The sequence below is a fragment of the Carica papaya genome, chromosome 2, assembly GCF_054855325.1.
Source record: "Carica papaya isolate Zhongbai chromosome 2, ASM5485532v1, whole genome shotgun sequence".
Classification (NCBI taxonomy): Eukaryota; Viridiplantae; Streptophyta; class Magnoliopsida; order Brassicales; family Caricaceae; genus Carica; species Carica papaya.
Genome location: NC_142310.1, coordinates 8436739 through 8462654, shown reverse-complemented (window position 1 = coordinate 8462654; position 25916 = coordinate 8436739). Strand labels below are relative to the sequence as shown.

Genomic DNA, 25916 nt, shown 5'->3' with positions numbered 1-25916 from the left:
ATGCTGTTAGGCGTAAGTAGATTTTGTTTGTATTTCATGCATAACTCCATAATTTATAATTAATTAAAATTTTAAATAAATATATAGTGAATTAAAAATTAAAATTTAATTTTATATTTTAAAAAAATTTAAATAAAAAACTATTATAAATTACATAAATAATTAAAACTGATTCCTAATAAAAATGCAACACAGTTCTTAAATACCAGTGTCGAACAATGGCTTGAATACAACTTCACCCAAGCGGTGAGACACCTAAACGACATCAATTAGGTAATATGCTCTTTATGAATGACGAACCCTACGGCTCACAAGAAGAAAAGAGATTTTTAAGGGAAGCCGTGAAAATTTAGGGTTTATTTATTTAATTTCATATCAATGCTGAAGATGGTTACCAAGGGTAGTCGGGACATGACCGGTTCTGAAGTACAAGATCATGCCTTGATCACCGGAATTTCAAGCATCTCTGATTATAGCTCCTACTGTCATTTGCTAGCAGTTTATTCTATGGAAAATTAAACGTAATTCGGAAAACCAAACCAAACAAAAAAAAAAAAAAAATACAGATTTAGCAGAAAGAAAAAGAAATAGCAGGAGAGAAAGGTAAAGGCATGGGACAAGTTAGACGTTTATATTGGAATCTGAGTCTACTTTTATTAATTGTCTTCTGTTTGGATCCGGTTTCATTCTGTATTTACTGGAATTATGTGATATATAAAGCATTTAAAGCAATGTGAGAAAGGAAAACAAAACGAGAAGGAAGAGAAACTTTACATTTTGTGACACAGATGAACAAACATACTTGAGAAACTTGGTCACCCGATCAGGCTGGAATCTACGAGAAAGCCAAAGTTATTGTGGCAGCTAATTAACTTGCTTGGTTTCCTTACTGTCTACAGCTTACCTTTCGGGAGTGACGATATACCAGAAGCTTACCATCATCGCCACCAATACCCAACACACCTGGTTCCGAATCATCATCATCGGTTGCAATGCACGAAATAATGCTCCCTGATATCAGTTTTAAGTCACAATAATCTCTCATCAGATGTAAATTGGCTATAGATTGAACTTTTTACATTTGTAAAAATCTGCATTGAATTTTTATTTTTGATATTTTTGTGTTTAACCAATTAAAATATATGTAACTAATGAAAATTTTAAAAAATTGCAAAACCAGAGTGCTAATGTGATCTTAAAACCTAAAATGGTCTTTTTGCAGCTATATAAAGTGTAACCCTATGTTTAGAATAAATAAAGTACTGTGTAAAATTTGTTACGAGTTCACACTATTTCAAGTATAAGATGATAAAGAGGGATGGTCAAAAAGATGAAAAGATTGAATTCTTATAACATTTCATGTAAATTAAAACAATATATTCTATATTTTATTTTTTCTAGAAACTATACTACTTTTCATTTGAATTTAATTTGTCATTTAGTGTAAGTTACAACATCTCCTAATTGAATTAAATATAAATTTGTAAATAAATTCTATAACTTCTACTAATTGAATTAAGTGTAAATTTGTAAATGAATTTCATAATACTTCTAAATTTTTGTTATATAGCCTAAATTTTTGTTATCAAATTTTAATAGAATTTTGCTCATTGTAGTTAAACTATGTCTAAATTTCATAATATATTCTACTCTTTTACATCAATGCAAATTCTTAGATGCAAACTGGATTGATTGATAGTGTTGTTGATAAGCGTTCATCTTAATGCCATGTTGCAATATAATCTTCAAATATTTGAGTACCAAAGTGAGAGACAGACAATCGGATTTAACTCATAAAGCAATTAAAAGGTCATCTACCTCTTCCCTTCCCTCACCCCCTTCAAAAAAAATTACTATATGATATACATCTATATGTGTGTGCATGCACATATTTACTTATGTTCACAACTATTTCGATACCCATAATTTAAAATTTATGTTATAGAAACTCATTCGCAAGTATTCTATACAGATTTAAGTGTTTGATTTGATAATGTTCATAATTAAAAATCCACAGACCCGATCAATAAGAGTTCACAGATAAAATACAAATACTTAAATACATTTAATTTAAAAATTAAGAAATTAATATAAACTTGTAGAAAATTATAATGAAGTCATGTACATAACAAAATGCAGTTTTTTGCACAAAAAATAATAATTTTATATTTAAAGTTAAATAAATAATACTAACTAATAATCTACAATCAATTAAGAATTTATTATTATTAAAATTTAGACATTCAAGAATATGTATTTCTATTGTGTGTTGTTTTCAAGTTTTCAATTTCTACTATAAGAGTCTTTTCCGTGGTCTTTGTATTATTACATATTATTACCTCTAGTTTTAGATCTCACATTCACAAGATGTGCTGGACTGCATATCATACCCATTCCAATATCGTGTGTAGACACACTAAAATAATAAGTCTGAGCACTATCATATGATAAAAAATACAAAATGAATGCAAATGGATATAAATGAAATAATGCTTCTAAATCATGAAACAGAGTATCAATTGAAATCTGCACAATGACTTAGTCATACCTTTGAAATCATGCAGAGTGCCAAGTCTTGTTCCAGTGGACAATTCCCACATGTAGACAAGTCCATCTTGCGTGCCGATGATCCCATGACCAGATGATGCACTAGCGACAATAGCACTGCACAGAGTTCCACAACTAATACTTTTAAGTGAAGTTTAAAAAAGCATGTCCACAACAGCCAAGCTTAATTAGAACAAATATACACCATTGGCTGGTATCAATTCGTACCATCACTGCAAAAATGTGATGCATTTATCATTATTGTTTAGCACTCTTAAAGTCTAATACGAAATTTGTTTCAACTGATTCATCCCGTTATTATACCAGCAATTTATTTTGGATTAGACAAGCGCATGACAGCCAGTGAAGTTATTATGATGTCCATTTCATATCCCGTGTAAATTTGCATATTTCTTACCACTCATCACTAGTATATAGAGCACTAAACCAATGGTAAGACCAATAGGTGACTGACTGCAAGCATATAAACAGATTGATCAACTGCTACTGAAAAAGAAGTAAAGGAGAACAGTATGAAGTAAGTCCTCGATGCTAAGAAATTGAAAACCCTATTTAGTAAGTATGAAAAGAAATTAAACGCACCTGGGATCCAGTGCACTTCCAAAGATCACCACATCTTTCACCAACAAAGCTAGCCTCCAGCACCTGGCAGGATCTGTTTGCCAGGGGCTTGATATACAGTTTTGTTGGGCATCAGGGTCAGAGGGAGTACAGACAAGAAGCCAAATGGCAATATCTTCTCCATCAGTTGGCATTATGGCAGAATTTTCATGAAACTCTGAAAACCACATTTTTGTGGCAACCATTATTCCATCAACATTTCCCTTAATAGCAGAGTGACTGAAAGCAGGGTGCCAGCTAAATAAACTGACTGGAAAGAACTGATAAACTGAAGTGCATTGAGTGGAAAATGTTGACACCAAGACTCGTTTTGAAATATCCCTGAAAGAAACAAACCTGCATTCTATTACTTAACTTATCGGAGAGAGGTAAAATCAATAGAATGATAAATAATTGAATGAAGAAAAAAAAAAGGAGTAAAGAAAACAACGAATGGCATGAGAAAGCAAGACTATCAAAGAGCTTAGTGCATTAGTGCATTTTACTCATTAGAACATGAAAGAGAAGAAAAAGGGACATAGGAAGACGCCAAAAAGTGTGTTCCAAAATCTTCACCAGCAGACTAACAACACAAAAGAATAGAAAAGAAAAGAATGAATTTAGAACTGAGAAAGATAAAACAATAATCTAATATTTTCATCAAGAGACAACTTTCGTCTGTCATCTTCTCCATTGCTGGCCCTACACCAAATAACTTTACAATCAGTTTCTACTTCCATGCCACAGCAATCTGATGGTAATACGGATTTGAATTTTATTAGGAGGCTCTGTGGTGGGAGATGGCAATAGTAAAGCTGGGCTAACCCATCTAAAGTTTGCATATTGTATAATTGCTTGAGACTTGTATATGTAAGTCCCTAATACTTAATAAAATACACAACAATTCATTCTTCTCCAGATCCTCATCTAACAAGAACTTTCTTTTGGGTTGGAATGCAATGTCAATTCCTAACACACTATCTGATGCTTTAACCTGTGAAGAATGAAAAAACTCTATGAATGTCGAAATGCAGACAATATAATTGAAGCAAGTATGAGAAAGAGACCAGTATGGTGTAAGTGAGTACTTGCTATAAAGTACAAATTGAATAGAACTACAGAGAGCTACAAGACAAAATTGGTGGTCAAATGGCATACACAGACCTATAGAATCAATTACCAAAAGATATTTGCACCGACTGTAAAGATGAATATAATACATGTCCTACTGTCCTTGGCTGAAAATTTTAATTGGTAGTTGCAACAATTTGATGTAAAAAAAAAATGTCTTCCTAAATGGAGAATTAGAAGAAATTTACATGCAAATTTCCCCCAAATTTACCAAAGGAATAAGAACAATATAAGGTATGCAAGCTAAGTAAGGCACTATCCAGACTCAAGCAATCTCTTCAAGCATAGTTTGGAAGATTTAAAAGTGACGCTGTCCATGGGATACAAACAAAGTTAGAGAGATCATACCTTATTCATTAAACACTCAGATTTAGGAAGTTACAGTTCTGCTAATATATATATATATAGATGACATAATTATAACAGGTAATGATAAATAAAAAAAAACAGTGCTTAAAAAATGTTTAACTAGAGAATTTAAGATTAAATATTAAAAAAATTATTATTATTTTTTCGGATAGAAGTAGCTTATTCGAAATTCGGAATATTCGTATCACAACAAAAGTATGTCACTAATCTTCTAAAGTAAACCAGCAAGATTACCTACAAGTCTGCTGGCACCTCAATTGATCCAATCATAAACTGGGATTAGCAGAAGAAGAGAAAGAAGTTGACAGAGAAATATAAGAGAGACTGGTTAGAAAATTGATATATTATCGCATACCAAGCCTAAGATCGCTCATGCAATAAGTGTAGTAAACCAGTTCATGCACAAGCGCAAAAAAGTATACCTACAAACTGCCTACAAAATACTCTACTATTTGCAGGTACACCAGGGAAGGAAATTATGTTTAAAGAAACAATGGGCTATTTTTTAAAACATACATTGATGCAAATCAAACAAGATCATTAGTAGACAGAAGATCTACTACTGATTATTGTATCTTCTTTGGAGAAGTAAGAAGTAGAATATGGTTGCCCAGTCTATTACAGAGTTAACATTCAAAGCAGTAATGCAAGAAGTATGTAAGCTCCTACTGTTAAAAATGATCCCGAAAGTCTGGAAAATAAATAGGATGGGCTTATAAGAGTCTACTGTGACAATAAGTTGCTAATTAGTATCACTCACAATTCAGTATAACATGATAAAACCAACCACATTGGAGTCAACAGGCACTTCGTCAAGGAAAATTTGGATAGTGGGTTGATACACACTTTTTATACCCACCATTTTGCAACTTGCCAATATGTTGACTAAAGAATTGAGCAATCCTGGATTGTAGACAATTATTACCAAGTTGGGAGTGGATACTATCTAATTCCGCTAGCTTGAGAGAGAGTATTGGGAAGAGTATATTTAGTACATTAAAGGATATATTAGCAATGAACCATTCTCTTTATAATTAATTGTATTTCCTTTTATTACTCATATAAAATTGTACATATAAGACCCTAATATCCAAAGAGAAACACATTCATTCCTCACAAGCTGTAGAAAGTAAAAGCGAACAAATCTTAACAATCAAAATTTTCTCTTTGTAGTTTTTTGCAGATGGGTTATACCTCCTTGTTACGCTTTTGATTTATTTTATTTTACCATAAAGAACATTAGCCTTAGTACACATAATTAGAACATAATTTGTTGTGTTTAAATTACTACTAACTCACTTTGAATTCTTTGCTGATCTAAGAATCAAATTTCCACCGTAAGAGAATTAAAAGTGAAGGTGATGGCAACTCAAATCACAACAAATTATGTTTTAATTATACAAATTAAGACTAATATATAAGTTACAGCAAAAATTAATTACGAATTGAACAAAAAATGAAGCAAATACACCTTTGCAGTGGAATGTTTGAATTCATGATTTGTAGAAGACGGCAGGAAAACATAATCCCAACCCCCCAAAGAAAATATATATATAATAACAACAATCCCCTAGTTTTAGAAGGTGAGAAGAGGAAGCACCCAAGAACCAAATATTATTATGCGCTGTACAAGAAATAAATTTAAAAAGAAAAATCTGTTATTATGTTCAATAAACATCAAGAACAAACCTTGTGGGTTTAAGCAAAACATGGAATTGTGATTGAGATATAACAAAATGTGGATGAAACAAAGTCAAATCAAGCATATTTGAATATATGAGTTATCTACAAATTTGAATGATGAGAAACAATTTAAGGCTTACACTTGAAACAAATGAATTGTACTAGAGTTTGGAAATCTATATTTTATCTGCCTTTCTAGACATAAAAAATGTAGATGCACAAATAAATTCTATGTTTCTTTGTAGAGATCATTTGTTCCAAGTATAACATTAGAGATTACCAAAATTCATTATCTTGATAAAAGAATATAAACCTTAAGGAGAGATCTACATACCATAGACTAAATTCTCCAAAACCATTATGACCAATAACCAGATGGGCAGACCTTGGGATTCTTTTCAACTCCACAATGCATGAATGATTAACTGGAATCACAAATTCTCCTGTTTGGGCACTGCAAATGGTAAAAATGCAAAATAAATTAATCCATATTTCTGCAATACATCTATATCATTTCAATCTCACATAAGAAAACATGGAGCAAAGAGAACAGGAAACAAAAGTGAAATGAAGTTTCAGTAAAATGGTGCATTCAGTTACGGTTCTAAATGTTAAACAATAAGTTGCAACCAACTTGTTACATATGTTGTATTCTAACATTCACTCACATAAAAGCGATACTGCACACAGTGATCAGGCCGACTGACAGAAGAGAGATAGATGGAAACATGAAACTGATAAATAGGAGAAATTGCATAAAAAAACAGGAGGGAATATTCAAATTTTGAACCTCAAACTTTGATATTATGTAGGTTTTATGAGTAAGTTTCCTCTGAGATACTACTACTGATAGCGTGCTATACATATAGCAACATACAACTATCAGAAGCATAAAAGGAGTAAGCTGCACAAGAGGATAAATACTAAAATGAGATACAAATACGATTATGTCTATCTTATTACTAAACGTTGAGGAATTTATGTGGAAAAATTTCTCCACATACATAAAAATAGAAAGGGGTGCATTAATGATGCTATGATACAAGTGAAAAAAAAAGAAACCTTTATTCAATAGATGAGCGCTATTCATTTTTTTGGCATCCAAGTTATGTAGCTAATGACTTTTTGCTTAAAGCCAAAAGAAAAGACACGATCCAAAACAATGAAATAGTTTGACACAGCAACCAATTCAAGGTCATAATATGCACATCAGCCTTTTAAGGTATAAAACAAAGAGACAGATCCATGGTGATTACTCAGAGAACAGAATGTAAATCTAGTGGGTATGTATTTGCAAAATACATCACCTCCATGTTGAATTCATGACCCATAGATGCAGCCTTCCGTTGTCTCCACCAGCAATGAGATGGCTAGGATTGCAAACCAATATACACCGGACACATGCAACTGTTTTCAGTTTTGTCACAACAGAAACATGCCCATGTTTTACTTGCACAATCTTCACTGCATTGCCCAGAAAGCAGTCTGACATACAAGTAGAGCACGAACAATCAATTATCCCTTGCCTGCAATGAAATGCACTGCACATTAACACTAAGATTACTGGGTTTCATTGATATAACTAATATTTGATAGAGAAGAATCAACCTGCAGTTAGGAGTTTTTATGCTGTCAAGTAAAATTAGATGCTGGCCATCTGGACTGAACTGCAAACCTGATTTTTCCTCTAAAATCTAATGAAGAGTAGGAAAGACGTCAGAAGTAAACACATAATATGTGCATGCATATATCAACTATAACAGAAATCGCAGAAATGCAGTTTGTAACAACTTACTTCTCTGTCAAAGTTTTCTTGGGAAGATGGCAACAATACTGATGTATGACCAAGAAAAGAAGGGCTTCCTTCCCATGGTTCTTTAACAACTATTTTGTAAACAAACAGGGTTCTCTTTTTATTGATCAAAAGGCCACACGAAGCACAAATGTAGATTTCATTCTCTGTAATGTTCAGCAATACCGAACAAATTGGCATTGGGTGTAAATAGCACCCAACAAGCTCAGCAATGCCTTCTATATCATTGTTGAAAGCCAAGTCCCTAACAGACTTCGAACCTGAACTAGCTATATCTCCCACAGACTTGGATGCATTTTCTCTGCAGTGACTTATGCCCAATTTTTGAGATAGACGTGGTGCTGCAAGGTTTTCATGCACAACCATCTCGTTCTCACTATGGGCTTGCCTTTCCTCAAAATGCAGAACAGATGAATCAAAAGGTTGCAACATGTCTTTGTCTTCAGAACCATGAATCAACGTTGAATTCTGTGATATAGCACCTGTACTGTTTGATACAATTTTCGATTTTGATGTCATTTTCTCCATATTCGAACTATGGAGTTGTCCTTCAAGACTGATTTCAACACGGAAAGGATCACCTTTCGGTGGTCTGTCATAATTAGATCTCACATGATGAACATCTGAAAGAAGCAGAGTTCTACTGCCAGAAAAGGTTTCAGTTACACAATTATCATCAATATTTCTGCACATCATACTGCTTTCAGAGGGAGGATCTGGACCACTATACTTTCCTACCAAATGATCTTGACTGGAAACTTTATTTCTGGTATACACTTTATGCAGGGCTTGAATAGAGGAGCCAGTTTCAGCAGGATCTGCATTAACATTGATGTCTTTCTTTGAAAATCTCACACTACTGCCCATGTTTCTCAGGCTAGTATCACCTATATCAACAAATGTGATTATTGACATTATTAAAATTAGAATTCCCTGGATAGCTCAATAATAAAAAATCCAGACATTCCAAAAAGTTGTTTACATAATGAAAGAGAATAATTTTTATGCACTAATCAAATTGATGATGGAAACCCTTGATTGTAAGGTTAGTTTCTTTGGCTTGTGTGCCAGAAACAAGATGCCATAATAATACCAAGTTAATTGGAAGCTTGTGGAACAAAATTGGCTGACATGGCAGAGCAGACTGAAGTGATTACATCAATTTTTTGGGATATCTTGTCAATAATTATAGAACTTCCAAGAAAATTTTACTTTTATAAGATCATCTTCAAGAGGATAAATTTTTTGGCAAAATTACTATTACCTTCAGCAGGATCTAGCACATTCTTGAGGTCCTTTTCAATGTAACATTCACTATGTACTAAGTTTCTGTCCAAATCTTTAGACTCTTCTTGGAGTCCTTCAGACTTGCTGAGTAGAGGCTTGGATATATCAGCCTCCAGAAGCTTTCTGTTCAAAACCATGTGTGTGTTGCCATAAAAGAAGAGAGTTTTGCTCCCACTAGTCTCAGGAGTAAAAACAGACAAGTTCTGTGCATTGGCGCCAGCAAGCTGTTCATGCATAGTGGTTGGACATGTGTCTTTCTCAACATTACCAAGAGCAACATCCTCACCATGAGATATCATTGCCACCTGGTAATTCGTTTGAAACCCATCCAGATCTTTATCATGACTGTCAAGGACAACAGATTTGGAATGTTCAAAACTTGGGACAACTGAATCTGGACTGACATTTTGAATTTGCATCTCCTCCTTTTCAACATGTGCTCCCTCAGTTAGAGTGGCTGCAAGTTTAACAGAAAATTCCAGTTGTAGGAAACATGATATGATAGAATCTAATCATGGTTGATGTTAAGTATAAATAATAGACCGGGTCCTTCACTATTAACCTAAAACTTTTAAAAGATATATCTACTTTAACTTCGTTATTTAACATGGTATCGAAACAAAAAATCTAGTATTCAAATCTGACAGCCATTTTCCAATTTCTCTCATTAATTGTAGCATTACATACCATGAGTCTTTGATAGATCCACATCCTTCAACCTAGAAAGCTTAAATGGCCATATTAATATATAAATAATAAATCAGGTTATCTTCAATCAATTTAAGCTTTTAGGAAAACTGTTTCGCCTCTATTATGTAAAAGTTAAAATCAAACTACCATAAGTTAGCAGCAAAAACACTAGCAAACAATGAGGTTTTGGTGTTTTAACTGTACCAAGAGATGGAATATCTGCAAAATTGGTAGTTTCATTATTTTCCTCACTGAAAGTTGCCCTGCAAGGCATTTCTGAAGGGGTGATTGTTGCCATTTCCTTCGCTGATGCCTTCTTCAACAGAGGGATTGCTTGGGGAAGTAGAAGGGTCATCATTGACTTTGTAATTGCTTCACCAGCTAAATCAAAATAACTCAAACTAACATTCGAAACAGATGTAACTGTCTCTTCTTCTGGGTGCAATTCAGACACCAATCCTTCATTAACGATCATATAAGCATCTGTCAATCCTTCTTTTATAGGACCAATACTTTTATCCCCGATACTTGAGGCAGACATTTCATCTGCATGCAACTGCTGTCAATAACCGTTTGGGGGGAGGAAAATGATGCTGTGTTGCCGAAATTTTAGAGCAAGAACTTTATTGATCAGAATAATTGTCTACTAAAGATTACCTTGCAGAAAGTCTAATGTATCAGGTGCATAAACATTGGCTTCATCTATGGCTGGGCAATCTTTGGGAACTGGTGCATCTCCAGCTGTGCTTTCTATTACCATTGGTAAACAGGAACCTTTATCCTCAGTATCTTGTGACCTATCATTCTGAGAGAAATTAAGAATGCTTCTTTATCTAAACCAATTGGTTAAAGAACCATGATTGCAGATAACATTCAGACGCAACAGTTTGAGTACTTCGATAAAATAGCGCATTATTGCAATGACCTAAATACTGTGAGAAAACATACGAATATAAGGGTATGTATACATAGAGAAAATCAAGGAATTTTTAGTTGAATATCTTCTTAGGAAATTTTATAATAGGGAAGATGCATTTGCTGATGTTACCTCTTTTGACAAATTGTTGGCTGCCACAGTGCTTCTCCTGAGCTCAATATCCTCTTGATCAGTGACAACCTCCTCCCTGAGCTGATCATATAGGGGAACTGATTCCAATTGAAAGTCACCTTTAGATTCTGAAGGTATAGGTTTCAACTGAATTCTTGATGGAGATCCTCCTGGAAGTCTACAAAGATCATTTTTTACTTTTGAAGAAGAGGGAAACACAAAATTCTCCTTTTCATTTCTCTTATTCTTTTCTTCCAAATCTGAAGCCTCAAGATTAGATGAAAAATCTTGAGTTCGTGGTCTTTTAAGGCCTGCCGTACTTGCTAACTTTTTATTTGCAATTCCTGATCTCCTACTTCTCTTCTTTCTACTTTGTGGTTTAGCCAAGTATGACAATAAATTGAGATTTGTACGTGCATCTGCATATAGATTAGCATCTTCAAGTTTACCAGGCTTGTTGCAAAAACTTGAAGATAACAGACTCGATTCTGATGTTCGGTTGACATTGGCCACCAGTTCCCGAAGCAATCTTTGGACAAATGGATTTTTAAACCCGAAAAACTGCAAATCACATGCAAGACAGGAGGAATGTAGTTTCACTTAATCTTATGGATTCTTTTCACCAAAGAATAGACATTTCTGAAACTGAACATGAAGGATAAAGATAAATAAACAGAAAATGATCTCTGAGTTTAGCCATCTATTACCAGATTGAAGTAAAAAATTATCCAGCATTGCCAAAAAGCACGGTTGTCATAATATAGTAACAGAAGCAGCATAAGATACTCAAACAGATCGCTCAGAATAGTTATTCAATATGCTCCATCTTATCCAGATTACTTGAAAACCTTGGTAATATTATTTGTTCGTCTCTTCAGTAAATGCCCCAGTGAGATGAACCTTAATGTACATGTGAAGCAACAGAGTTGACTAGATGATGAAGAGAATTCATGCACTGTCAGCTGCTAATTATCCTTCCTCCGCAGGATGGGTGGAGGTGTAATCATGACTATCTATAAATCCCTAAATTTTCATATTTGTGATTCTCATGCAAAATTCTTTTCTAACTATTACGAAAGGATGAAATTTCCAATCAAGGTAAGTGATTTCAAAATATGGATCATTGTAAACAAATTTATCTTGAACTAGGTTTTCAGCAGAGTGATTTCAAAAGTATTAAGTATACCTCCACACCATCTATCTTGCTCGAAAATCTCTTCACGTGCAATATCTTCAAGCGTGGGCAACTTGTCTTCTGGACTTGCTCCCATGCAATATCTGGAGTTTGCCCAGAAGATATATGTCCATCAGCAGAATTAATCTACATAAAATTATTGAACCTGCATTTTGTTAGTTGATTATGCCAGATACCACAATTTGAGAGCTGCAAGTTCTGCCTACCCACCAAAAACAAAGGCCCCTTTGCACCTTCATGAATTTCCATCTTATATGTGCTCCCATTATAACCTCGAATGGCTTTGTAACCCACAGGATAAGGATAACGGTCTTTACCCTAAAAAACAAGAAGATTAAACCAACAGCAAACATGACCCTAAGTGAAACATATATGTAGGAAGAAATTATACTGCATATAATTATCATGCGAAGATTCAAGTTCTCTGTGCACAATGGGCTAACTCTATAAGTTGTCGCCAAAATCCAAATTACCAATTAAAATGATCCTTGAATATACAAAGTATTGTCTGAAATTACACATAGAAAGAAGCACCCGATATACACAAAAAGTATCCTCTCAAAATACACCTACACACACAAGTACAAACGTTGCCATCCTAGGATCATTCAATCCTAAATTTCTTACTCCAAAAGCTACCCCATTGTAGAGTTAGCTAGAGTGTTGTAGATAAATATTTTCAATGACTGAATAGAATTAGAGAATTTAAACCATGTCACTCTCATACCCATATACAGATACTAAAACTTAACATCAGACAAGCCATATATATAAAGATCAATCAATTGATCCTTTCTACATTTCCAAAGCTAATATGCTTTCAATGAGAGAAAAAAATTTTCAATTTAGGCTTTTTAAGGCACAAACAGCCTCCTGTACAAACAGGCTTCATCAGCATACCATTTAATGACAGATTTTGTGTCTCTTTTTACCTTGTAGCAACTGGGCATCCTAAGAAGCAGGTGAAGCATATAATCACCTAACTAGATCAGAAGGCTTTTTCTCCCTCCAAACCATAGTTCTACCAAAATTCCAAATCTTTTTTTTTAAATAAAAGGAATCAAAATTCGAAGCCTAGTTAAGCATTATTTAGCAATTCTCTGCAATAAAATTGAAAATAAAAAGTTCCACTAAGTTGAAACTTACACCCATGAGACTGTTTACACGGAAGTACATAACCTCTTCAACTACTAGGATATGATAAGTTTCAATATACCACTTATCTCTTGTACTTAAGTTGTACTCTATCGGTAGAATTGAGTTTACCATACCTTTGTATGCCCAAATAATTTAACATTATACAATTAACCAACGCATTGAGAGCTCATTCATTCATAACCTTCATATGGTATCAAAGCCATCTTGCTCCTAGAAGAAGTTAAATTTTGGCTTTCACCATGAATCACTCTCAACGGTCTGATTCCTTAACTATTCCAGCCAAAATTTTCTATTGCCTCTATTCCTAGGCCATCTCTTCATCCATTTGTTGGAAATACTTTTTCTTCCAATCTTCTTGGTATATGGTTTCATATATCATAATGATGGCAGTGCTTAATGTCCTGCAGCTACTACCACCAATGATGATGATAGTTTTGCCTTTCCAAACCTTGAGGCCACATTCTAGAAGTAGGTCAATTCCTTTAGTCTGTTATAGATACAAGCCACTCTCTTGGCTATTATACCTAGAAAGCTTTTAAACCTAATATTACCCTTTCAATAGAGAAGCATGGTTGACCAAAGGAAAACTATTCATGATCAAGTTCATGCAAAACAGATGCAATTAAAATTTGACTTTTACAACATAATGAAGGATCATTTGTCCGTGCATTTCTATCTCCAAAAGAATAAAATCTGTATGACTCTCTCATATCTATTGATCATGACTTATCCAAGGAGATCTTTATGTAAAAATGATATGATTTAGGTCGAGAGAATTGCAAGCTTCTTTGAAACCACGTGATATGGCTTGAATCCGTTGTAAATCCTATTGGCAACATCCGACTTTTTTCCATTATTTTCATTTCAAATTCGTAATGGTTATAAAGTTAAATCCAGCTCCAATTTTTTCAAGAATAGTATGATCTACTTAAATATGAGGAGTTTCCAACAGATTACAAGAATGTTAGTATCAGTACTGGCTCTCAAAACCCACTCCTTGCCTTTGTCTAAACTTGAGTAACTCTACTTAAAAGAAGTTTATCTTGTAAAGCACAATGAATAGTCCTCTTCTAAGTTTTCTTTTGCATATATCACCTAACTACATTATGCCCCACGTTACCATGTTCGGTTCACTTAATCACAAATCCAAAAGACATTGTAATTATGGTTCATGACATTGTAGTTGCGATTCATGCATAGAGGTCATGAGATTACAGCCCCTTGACAATACCATTTTTGTTTGAGCGCAGTTATATCCTAAATTTATATTACTTTATACCTAATACACCGTAACATTAACTAATAAATTAACACCAAAACTTTATAAAAAATAATTTTTTAATCTCAAATAGACATTAAAATTTATATATTAAAAATGAACAATTCATAATTTTTCAAAATCAAAATTAGATTATGTTTGGAGCACATTTAGATTTTTTATTTTTATTATTTAAAAACTTACATGTTGTTTATTAATTGTTATGCAATATTAAAGAACTTTAATTATTAATTATTATGCATTCGTTATTTGAACAATCTTATTTATTTATTATTTTAGTTGTATTATATAATTGTAAAAGTGCATTAAAATGCACCCTCTACCAAATACAATAAAAAGTTATTTTGATCATACATCTAATTACAGGTCTAATCCTTTATAACTGAAATAAACATAATAATAAGGTTCAAATTAACTATTACTATTCGTGAACTAAATAACATAATGTAATCATAATTCCGTTACTACCTTATTCTATTCCCTTCTAATAGACTATAGTCCTATTTCACCTAAAAAAATGAACAAAACACTAGAGATTCTAAGAAACAAAACCTAAGAATTGGAACAAAAATACCATAAAAGTATAAGAGTCATGCTTAGGATCTCTTAATCATCAAACCTAGTAAAATCATGATCGCATCACAAAATCATAGAAGACAAGTACATTTAGAGAATTTTCGATATCTTAACTAATAATGGCTTCCTAAGAATTGAACTTGTAAAGCTATGTATAAAGTTTTAATTTAATCCAAATCTAACTATTACTAAAAAAATTTAATGTAAAGAATTTAATAAATCTCAATGCTACTAAAGGCCTAACCTTACCCATACAATTACAACAAATTATGGATTAACAAGAAAGATAATTGCTCATCTATTTAGAATTTTAAGTAAAATCCATTAAGCAACTCTTCCTTTTACGGTTACTACATTTACCATGTCTCTGCTTGCACCAGTAACCACAACAAACGTCGTACTTAGGTTAGTATCCTAAAGAAATGGACATAGCTACAACCACTCAAATTCTATACTATATGAAAATTGTAACATCCCGGATTCAAGCACCGCTAACCCAACAACTCTTTTGACCTAAGATACCAACCTTCAAAAACTCAAATTTAAATTATTGGTAATGTGTAACTTGAACTCTTAAAATTCAATAATTGCATGTTTTTCCTATGTGGGAAATAATAATCACAATCTCCACTAATCAAATTATTAATGTTCCCATCACATATCGGACAATCACAAATCAAAAGTCAAAAAGATAAAAGATCCAAGTTACACCAGCTCAGAGTCACCAAGTTGGCATGTATTATGATACCATTTGTAACACTTTGGATCCAAACACTAATAACCCACTAAACCACCACCTTTCAAAAGTCTGAACTTAAGTTATTGGTAATATGTGACTTGATTCACTATATGGAACTCAATATTATACGTGACTTAATTATATATATTTTCAATGTGAGATTGAGATATTAAAAAAACAATAAAAGCCTCAAATGTGTACTCAACATTTCAGTTCCTCTCCCTCCCCCCCCCCCCCCCCCCCCTCACTCTTTCTTTGTTAACCTAGCTTTTGATGGTTCTTGCTAAAATGCCAGTCACTCATTGGTTTTTATAATATGAGGGGTCAAGAAGAAAACAAAAATTAGGCTTCTTCATCCAACATCTTCTATAACCAAAAATCTATCGTCATCAAGCTTCAACATGCCAATTTATAAGCTTGACAATGGAGTCATCAAAAAAGTGGCAGCTTAACTCGTGCTGTCAGAGCTGGCCAGAAGACCTTAAATTCATCCATTTGCTTCATGCCTTTAGTCAAAAAGGGCCTAAGAGATTTTTTAGTGCTTCACATGGACTGGTTACAACAAGCAGGACATACATAATATTCTGGTACCATACCAAGCAGGATAAAAGACTAGTCTATCAAGCATCAGTGAAACAACCTTATTACTTTCACAATTGACCATATCAAAGAACGAGCCACCCGTTCAGCTCCCAGTACTTTTTTTTTAATCCAAATCCAATTTACCGGGCAAACTAAACCAAATAATTACTATCAGTTGCATGTTCTCTCTGGTTGATTGTCACGAAACTCATTATTGCAACAAATTATAGAAGTGTGTGCTCGTCAATACAAGATATAGCTCAAATCTTCAAAAATAGTAGAATCTACATCACCCAAACAATTATCTCATCCTTTCAAACTAGCATATTTTGTTTAAAATTGTCAAAATTATGTACCATTCTTAGCAAATACTTCAAAAAAAAATTCTCTAGAAAAAGTAGTAGTTTTTAATCCTAACTCAAATCCTAATAAGATATTTAAACTGCGGAAATCGATCAGTACAAAGTGACAACTTTCGAATCATTTCTCCAACCAAAACACGACGCTGGTTTTCTTAAAAGAAATGGAAGTCAAACTTTTAAATGTGAACAAAAAATCAATTAATCACTAAGACTTGAAATAGTAAAAGCACGATAATAGCATGCGAAACGGAAGAAGAAAGTTGAGATCGAACCCTAGAGGAGCTCCAGTATTTCTTGTCCCATGGACCATTGTAAAGGGATCCAATCGATATGATTTCCAGACCGTCTGCTTTCCCTTCTCCTCTCCCTTCTTCACCTTTAGCTTTCACCATTGAATCTGAAACTCGAAAATTGTATTGCGAAAGATGTAGAGCAAACCAACGATCAATAGACAAACCCCAACCCCAACCCCAACCCCAACCCTTATGCAGGAACCGGCAAGGAGCAAAGAGTGGTTCAAATGGCGGGAAAGTAAAATTGGAAAAGACTAAAAAAACGCAATATAAACAATGCATTCCCTCCATAAATAATAATAATAATAATAATAAATAGTAATGTTAAAAGCACTCAACTGTTATTTATGAATCTGACAGCGCGGATAGACCGCTAAAAAGACAAGCGAGATTTTTCGTAGAAATGCTTTGCCAGCAAAGAAGGATTGTATCGTTGTTGCCTGGAGTCGAACTCGGGCTGCTCGCATGACTTGCAAAATTCCCGACCAATACTTCTTTCGGCTATTTTGAAATCTGCTACTTTTTTTAATCATTCTGCGACTTTTATTCCTGCAATACCTAAACTCTTCTTTTCTCAACCCCATGTACAATTCCTTGCAGTTAACATCTCTTCTCCTACTTATCTTTTCATAAATGGTAATTTCTACTATTTTCATTATGCCCTTCATTTCTAAATTATTTTTCAAGTTCTATCTTTATCAAATTTTCGTCTGTCATAAGTATATATTTTTTATACTTCTCTTAAAGTTTCAAGTCCAGAACTTCAGTTTTTGCGAACTTTGTTATTATTGTTATTTGTTTAACCTTATCACAAATCATAAATATGAATTTATTTACCCACTTCATGACCTTAACACTAATAAACATGGTAAATTACAAGACAATATCATCTTTACCAACTCAATTAGTAAACTACAAACCTTCTCTTATACTAAACTTTGACTTGAATATAAAAGTATTGTGATAAATTTGATGTCTTTGTTAAAAAGAAATAATAATTGGATCTCGTCCCTTGCCTTCTAAAAAGTAACTTAATTAAAAAATTTAGACTATTTAAAGAATAAAAAAATATTTTAATGTCTATTAACAATATAAAATGAAAGCAGTTGTGAAAGTCTACAACTAAAGACAAGATTATGATTCGCTAATGCAATATTTAATATATTTGTAAATTCATAGTTTTTAGATTAATTTTGGATATTATTATTTTTTAAAAGATATGATGTTAAAGATATTAAAATTTTCATAGTCTTATTTTTAATTATCTCCAAAATGATCTGCATATTCTCAGCATTAAAAATTCATTAGATTCTTTAAACATGTATACAAACTAAAGGAGATTTTATATGATATAAAGCAAGTTGCAAGAACATAGTTCAACAAACTCAATTCATTTCTTATTTCCTACAAATTATCATTTTTCAAGTCAGACATTAATTATCTATCATATAAATGAGTTTAACTTATATATTTTGCACTACGTTTATGAAATTCTCACAAGAGAAAACTCTAAGAATGTTATTTAAGATGTTATATAAAATTAAACTTTAATGCAAAATTATTAGAGTGTCGAAAATATTTTGTAGGTATGTAAAATATACATTTTTAAGATGAATTTATCATTTAATAAAAGAATAATCTCTTGTTTTTTTAAAAAATATGATATATTATTAAAATTATTTGTATATTGATTAGTGCTTTAGAGGTTTTACACAAATATAGTTATGAATTATATTTCCTAATACTAGATTGCAACGCAACATATTATTAGAATTATTTTTATATTGATTAATATTTTATAGGTTTTTAACAAATATAGTTAAGAATTATATTTTCTAATACTAAATTCTATAAATAGACAATTAGTGCACTTCACTTATGCTACTCTCATAATAGTTAATATTGCCTTCACTATCAATAGGTTTTGTTAGTCTAAATATTCATCTCTCATAATATTAATGCGTTATAAAACAGTTTATCATGCATATTAAGATACTAGTAATCTTCTTCTAAAATTTATTCCTTCTTATTTGTCCATAACTTATTATCTTGAATGTCAATCGACGAATTATTTTCTAATTATAAAAAATCAATAAGTGATTTTTTGTAGTATACTTGGTGAAAATATAATTTTATAGAAATCTGAGTAATTTTTTAAAGATGTATAATAACTAGTGCACGTTGTTTTTAAGAATATGACAAGTAAATCAGTTTGACTTGTTATAGTCTTGCATTTTCTTTATTGTCATTCATTGAAGTGAAGTGTCTCAATTAGGGATGTTCTAATTTTTAATTATCTTATCAATATTATGTGATAATATTGTAAAGTTATGTTTTAATCACTAAAACTTATTTTTTTTTTTTTTAAATAATGTAGTTTTGTCGTGAGCCAAAAAGATAATTTACAATAACTTATTTATCTGATAATTATAATTGTGTTTGATAAGTATGAGTAGTATTTAAGCAAACCTACAATCTATTTAACCACACCTCCCACAAATGAGTTTGATAATGTATGAGTAGTATTTCCAATAACCAATTTGGTTTTCCATTCTTTAAGGGAACATTTTTTGGTTTTTACTTTGTAAGGATGAGTATCTTCGAAACAACTTTTGATTCAAATAATTCTAAACAAAAATCAGATTGCTAATATCTTTGCGAACCCCGTGTAGAGGCAGTCATATGTTTTTGTAACTAAGGGAAAAACTATATCTTTCAACACAAAAAGGGTTAATTTGTGAGAGGATATTAAAGATTAAAATTGTGAGTATTACTCAAATCAACTTCTTGTCAACAGAACAAAATGCTGCCAACACTGTCATAATAATTGTGTGCAAGGTTTTAAGATGAAGTTATTATTTGTGTTATACACCTTAAAGATGATTATACCGAGTTTGCATTTATCTCTATACATAACTTGTCAAATTATCTTGTAACTCACTATACAATGTGTAACGGGTATGCAAAGATATACAAGCGAAAATTCAAAATCATCTCTAGCTATTTTTGACAAAAGAGAGGAGAATGAAAAATCAAAATATATATTGGTCTTTTATTGAAATGAAAGAGGAGAAAGGGGATGCAGAAAGTAAGAGAAGGAGAAGTCTAATCACATTTCACTTATTTCCTGATATGGGTAAGAAAGAGAGTTATCCACACTTCAAATGATGGTGCCCAAATCCGTTAAATGGACGGGACTACATGGTGTAAAGGTTCAACAAAGACATGGGAATCTCGTTAAGCAAATTAAAAAGCTCTCTCTCTCCCTCTCATCATCAACTTTATGAATTTCCACCAAATATATTTGTATATTATATCAACCAAAAAGACAAAAGAACGAGAGAAAATGATGAATGAGAATAGCTAGTAGCGACTTTGAGGGTTGAGTTGAGAGGTCAGAGAAAAATTCATACAAAAGTAATAGAGTCTACATATGATACACACCTGGGAGCTTAAGCAGGAGAACAGCAAAGGGGGGCCACCTAGGGAAAGTCGACTTATACCGACAAAGAAATGGTAATACACCAAGTGTCAAACTAGCTTTGTTTCCTCGTTTGGAAATTCAAGGACGTCTCTTCCCATCAAACCAAGACACATATGCAGTATGATGTATGTATGTATATACGTACGTACGTACGTATGTATGTATGTATGTATACATCGGCTTCAACATTTACTAGTTCCGTACACCCTCCTAATTTAATTCACTGGTGCATACATATTTATATCGATCTGTGTCAATGAATGGGAAAATGACTCGTGATACTTTGCACCTGTCAACTTCAGGTTTCCTCATTTAGGAATGCACCCACAAAAGATGGGATGCTTGGACAGCACCCCTTCTCTCCACTATCTTTTCATTTATCTGTTTAATGTTTTCCAACTTCTCTTCATACTTTTTTCTTATCTTTTATTTATTTATTTTTTCACTTGGCGATCCTATAGCAACAAGTGATTGAAGCCTGTTAAAAGTTTTGTTTGGTTGAAGCTGTGAATGAATTTCTGAGGCAATAAAATTGTTTACTTTGCTTTTGTCGTCTTCTTGGTGTGTACGTAAACTCTAAATAATTGTCTGCTTCTCTAATTTGTTCGGTTGTAATTGATATAATATTGAATTATAATTGTGCATGGATTAATTGTTTTAAATTTTTATTATTAACTTTACAGACGTATTATAAAATAATCTGAATTAGTTACGAGTTTTAACTAATTAGTGCAATTGTTCTTGATTATATTTAGAGGGTGGAATTTAATTTGATTGGTAATATATCTTTGTGATGCGAAAACATGTATAAATGAAGAAAAACTAATAAAATATCGTTGAATTTGTCGAATAATATTTAAAAAAATTAAGAGAATTAAGCTTTGAACTTGTTCTTTGTGTTTAAATTACTCAAGAAGATATTTTCTTTTTGATGTCTATATATATATATATATGTGTGTGTGCATTATTTATATGTAAAAATAAGTAATAATAAGTTTTATTAATAATTTGAATTTGCAAAACATGAACTTATAAAACTTAATTATAGTTCCAAATTTATTTAAATTTAATATTTTTAATGTGTTTTACCTCCCCAAATAACTATTTATTTTCAATAGATTTTTAAAATATAAATAACGAAATTAATTAAATTAAATTTAATGAAAGTTGGTAAAATAGTACAAATGTAATTAATTATTATAGGGGTTTGAGCAAGGATTTATTATTATTATTATTTTTTTCTTAAAGGAAAATAAAACTTTATTTATACTGAAGCAATAAATAATTAAATTTTACCACCACCAACACAGCCATGACTCCTAAAAGCAAGAAAGAGCCAATACAACAAGGGGTAAAAATGGAAATCCATGCTGCCAATGAGGATATTTTAGTCAATTAATTAATCAATATTTACTGCACTAATAATTAAATTTACCACCCTTAGGCCTCGCCATTAGGTAGGGAAGCATATGTGTATATATGTGTGTGTGTGTGTGTGTGTGTGTGTGTGTGAATGTAGATATATATGATCATGGGATTTGGACGGATCAAACGACGTCGTGTGAGTGTCGTATTTAATGGGATGGCAGAGTGAAAAAGGGATCACAGATGGTGAGATATTGGTCAGTGTGGGAAGTGTCAATTTAGTTTAATGAATTTTCAGATCTTACACTTTTAAAAAAGACAAAAAGCCCGTACAGCATGTCTGCTAAATTTACAGACCTTTCTAGCACATTTAACCAGCTCAAATTACCCCTATTATATTGTACATGTACATAATCTTTTCTTCCTCCACGCCTAAAAGAGAATCTCCACCATTAAAACCTTCTTGTCTTCATTCCCCAAGCAAAACCCTAAATGGCCCCAAACCCAACTAAATATATTTATCATTCATATTGAGTACATACACATATACATATATATTCTCTCTCCGTATCATCATCTTCTTTAGTTTTCACAACCATGGACCTAGAAGAGAAAGTCTCCATGGACCTGCAAGCTCCACAACCAGAGCATCTTTGCTATGTGAGATGCAACTTCTGCAGCACTGTTCTTGCGGTAACTCTACTCTTTGTTTGGCTAGCTTACCTATATTTATATAAACTCAAAAAACTTGTTCATTAGTCAAAGCGCTGAAAGAAAAGAATGATAATTTGTCTCTGGTCTTTTGCTATAAATAACCAGATCTTTTTCATTACATCTGCAAAGAAAGTAAGCATATGTTTACAGAGACAATATAGTAGTACTGGTGGGTTCTTACCTATAAGACTGGTGAAAACTTCATATCTATACATACTCTAACTATTATCTGATGATTTAACTATGAAAGATCAAAGATACACATACATATATATACATCTATGCGTATGTTTTGTTTAACATATATATTAATTAATGTGTTTGTTTGTGTTGTAGGTTGGGATTCCATGCAAAAGATTGCTGGATACTGTGACAGTGAAATGTGGTCACTGCAGTAATCTCTCATTTCTCAGCACTAGACCTCCACTTCAAGGCCAATGTTTTGATCACCAAATGAGCCTAAGCCTTCAGGTACTTATCATATGTAAAACACCAAGAAAATTTATTCAACTTTCACCAAAGGAAAAAAATCAACAATAAAATTATGTAGTAATTATTTCGTGATTCCATGCAGATGCTCAGCTAGATTACAAAAGAAAATAAATATATATATGGAAGGATAAAAAGTTTTAAAAAATGGGATATCATAGTCAATTAACAGTGCTAGAAGCCATGGTATTGGATATTTTTAACCATCTGATGTTATTTCAAAGAATAGTAATTTTTAGAAATTACAGCATAAATGTATACTATATACGTATATGAAATGACTAATATCTAAATTGGTGACTGACTTGAGATGTGTCTATTGCAAGGAGAAGCAGAGTTTTTGTAGCGACCTGAAGAGGGGCCAGTCATCATCGTCTTCATCATCCACATCGACGACATCTAGTGAACCATTGTTCCCCAAGGCACCTTTTGTCGTGAAACGTATATAAAACCTTATTCTTGCGCTGTATATATAATAATCATATATATATACATTCTAATTTATTTTGTTAAAAATTAATACTTGACATACTTACATCGGGTACTGAACTATTTTGCAGCACCTGAGAAGAAACACAGGCTTCCATCTGCTTACAATCGATTCATGAAGTAGGATCATCGCATCATTATGTCTTTCCCTTCTGTTATTATGCATATTATATAGCATGTGCACGTATATGATCCTACCAACATATATGATCCTAGGAAAAGGATTTCCCTTTCTGGAGATTGACACTAACATTAAAAAAAAGAAATGAAAGTTTTTTTTCATTAAGTACTAATCATGCATCTTATACACACGCACCATGATAAAGGGAGGAGATACAGCGTATCAAAGCTGCCAACCCGGAGATACCACACCGAGAGGCTTTTAGCACAGCAGCTAAAAATGTACGTTTCCTTCACTTTCTGTTTCTTAATACTTTCTTTTCCTTTTTTTTTTTTTTTATGTAAGAAACTCTCAAATACATTTTCTTTGAGAAGGATTTATATCTTAAATTAAGAAAAAATTGGGTTAAATTTCTTCTGGTGTATATCTGACTTGTCTTGGGATCGTAGTGGGCAAGGTACATTCCAAATTCGTCAAGTACTGGATCTGTTTCTGGAAGCAGCAACGCAGTAAGTGGATCAAATTAATTCTTTTTTTAGTTCATCTAATTGGAAAATTATATCACAGTTGTTTTCTAGTACAGGTGCTGACGATTGTGGTGTTATATATAAAACTAGGGTTTAGAGCTTGGAGGGATGAAGTAGCATGTCGCAGTTGGACAGATACGTACGGCGGGATCAGCGGTAAACCCAGATTGATGCTGATCATGAGCTTTCAACATTAATTATAATTAGCTGGTTTAGTTTAGATTAATTAACTTGAAACTTGTTTTTCTCGTCAGATATATGATATTATATCATGCATGTTTAGTTTTTCCTGTGCCATTTGAACTGGGCATGTATGTCAAATTAAGTTTCCTATATTATTTGATGCCGTGAGTAACTAATTAGGTTTGAACTTAATTAATAGGTAATACCTGTCTATTCGCAATTTAAGAAGGAAAATATCGTAAAATTAATTATATAACCTATAAATAAGCATAACTAAGATAATTAAGAACTAAAAAAGTTAATTAACAAAAACATCATTCTAATGTAGTCTTGCCGAAAACCCTGGGAGAAGAAAAATTTCCCTTTGCCTTCCTCTTCCTCCAAGCTCATAGGTTATACATCAATAATTGGAAAGAAAAATGTTCTTCTTCTTCAACTCTTGGTGGAACCTCTCATCCTAAGAAAATTTCTCTCTCCCTCTCTCTCTCTTTTTTCTTCTCTTGATCTCTTGAGAATACGTAAAGTAAAAATCTCTGTAAATTTTAGGTACAAAATTTCTTAGAATCTAAGCATATTATAGGTACTCAAGTGAGAACTTATATTATATCATAGAAAAATAAGAATGCATGAGAAGCTAATAAGTTTTCAAACACTCTCCAAAACCAATTTCAACCCTTTATTCCTTTCATATTTTCGGCCAAGGATATATTCTTTTCCGTTTTTATCAGTTTTAATCATTCTTACTATATTCATTCGTTAACGGTATATTTTCAAATATTTCTATATTTTAGAATTTAAATTTATTTAAACATTAAAAACTAGTACAATTACTACTAATGAATTAATTACTTTAACAACAATTTTTGGAATAAATATTGAAACTTAAAAATTGATTTTAATTTTAATTATCTACATAAAATAACCAAAATCTATGCTGCTATTATCCATCTAGCAGCTGCCCATACTAAGTCAAAATTTTAAATTTTGTATTCTATTCTTACAAGAGTCAATATCATATTTCAGCTATTTGATCTCAAATAGCTTGGTGTATAAAATTTGATCACCCTTTTGACTGTGGTGCTTTTCTCTTTTAGTACACAAGATTTATATTGGTTGGATTCCTTAGTACCATCACTTTCTGCTGGAACATTACCAGCTTTACTGCTTTTCA

The 25916-nt window shown here is 32.3% G+C and overlaps 2 protein-coding genes across 8 annotated transcripts; one reads left to right on the top strand and one right to left on the bottom strand.

The window, feature by feature from the left end:
- Positions 1-769: 769 nt before the first annotated feature.
- LOC110809640 (DNA binding protein) lies at positions 770-17924 on the bottom strand. 4 transcript variants are annotated; one of them, XM_088213160.1, is made up of 15 exons: positions 17713-17924; positions 17353-17477; positions 12595-12702; positions 12376-12510; positions 11190-11750; positions 10799-10946; positions 10346-10687; positions 9429-9908; positions 8147-9051; positions 7960-8045; positions 7659-7877; positions 6686-6805; positions 3151-3525; positions 2549-2664; positions 770-1011 (listed from the first exon to the last, which is right to left on the bottom strand). In XM_088213160.1, exons 2-15 carry the CDS (start codon positions 17470-17472, stop codon positions 887-889), a joined length of 3840 nt encoding a protein of 1279 aa, XP_088069286.1. In that variant the 5' UTR covers positions 17473-17477; positions 17713-17924; the 3' UTR covers positions 770-886. The 4 variants fall into 4 exon arrangements, with proteins under 4 accessions (XP_088069286.1, XP_088069284.1, XP_088069283.1 ...); XM_088213158.1 differs by lacking the exon at positions 17713-17924 and having other exon boundaries at positions 770-835; positions 905-1011; positions 17353-17577; XM_088213157.1 differs by lacking the exon at positions 17713-17924 and having other exon boundaries at positions 17353-17576.
- A 4537-nt stretch (positions 17925-22461) lies between these two features.
- CRC (Plant-specific transcription factor YABBY family protein) lies at positions 22462-24905 on the top strand. 4 transcript variants are annotated; one of them, XM_088213155.1, is made up of 7 exons: positions 22462-22915; positions 23273-23407; positions 23761-23866; positions 23986-24034; positions 24241-24316; positions 24485-24544; positions 24619-24905. In XM_088213155.1, the coding sequence occupies exons 1-7, from the start codon at positions 22820-22822 to the stop codon at positions 24757-24759; spliced, it is 663 nt and encodes a 220-aa protein (XP_088069281.1). In that variant the 5' UTR covers positions 22462-22819; the 3' UTR covers positions 24760-24905. The 4 variants fall into 4 exon arrangements, with proteins under 4 accessions (XP_088069281.1, XP_088069280.1, XP_088069279.1 ...); XM_088213154.1 differs by having other exon boundaries at positions 23755-23866; XM_088213153.1 differs by having other exon boundaries at positions 22471-22915; positions 23752-23866.
- The last annotated feature ends 1011 nt before the right edge of the window (positions 24906-25916 follow it).

What these genes read in the sequence shown, in the direction of transcription:
- LOC110809640 (XM_088213160.1), bottom strand. Translation starts at nt 17,472, where the DNA reads ATGGTGAAAGCTAAAGGTGAAGAAGGGAGAGGAGAAGGGAAAGCAGAC. An exon ending in GCAAGATAGATGGTGTGGAG is followed by an intron (nt 11,751 to 12,375) that starts GTATACTTAATA and finishes TGTGATTTGCAG; the next exon opens with TTTTTCGGGTTTAAAAATCC. An exon ending in CCAACAATTTGTCAAAAGAG is followed by an intron (nt 10,947 to 11,189) that starts GTAACATCAGCA and finishes AATTTCTCTCAG; the next exon opens with AATGATAGGTCACAAGATAC.
- CRC (XM_088213153.1), top strand. Translation starts at nt 22,820, where the DNA reads ATGGACCTAGAAGAGAAAGTCTCCATGGACCTGCAAGCTCCACAACCA. An exon ending in GGCACCTTTTGTCGTGAAAC is followed by an intron (nt 23,867 to 23,985) that starts GTATATAAAACC and finishes ACTATTTTGCAG; the next exon opens with CACCTGAGAAGAAACACAGG. An exon ending in TTTCTGGAAGCAGCAACGCA is followed by an intron (nt 24,545 to 24,618) that starts GTAAGTGGATCA and finishes TTTCTAGTACAG; the next exon opens with GTGCTGACGATTGTGGTGTT.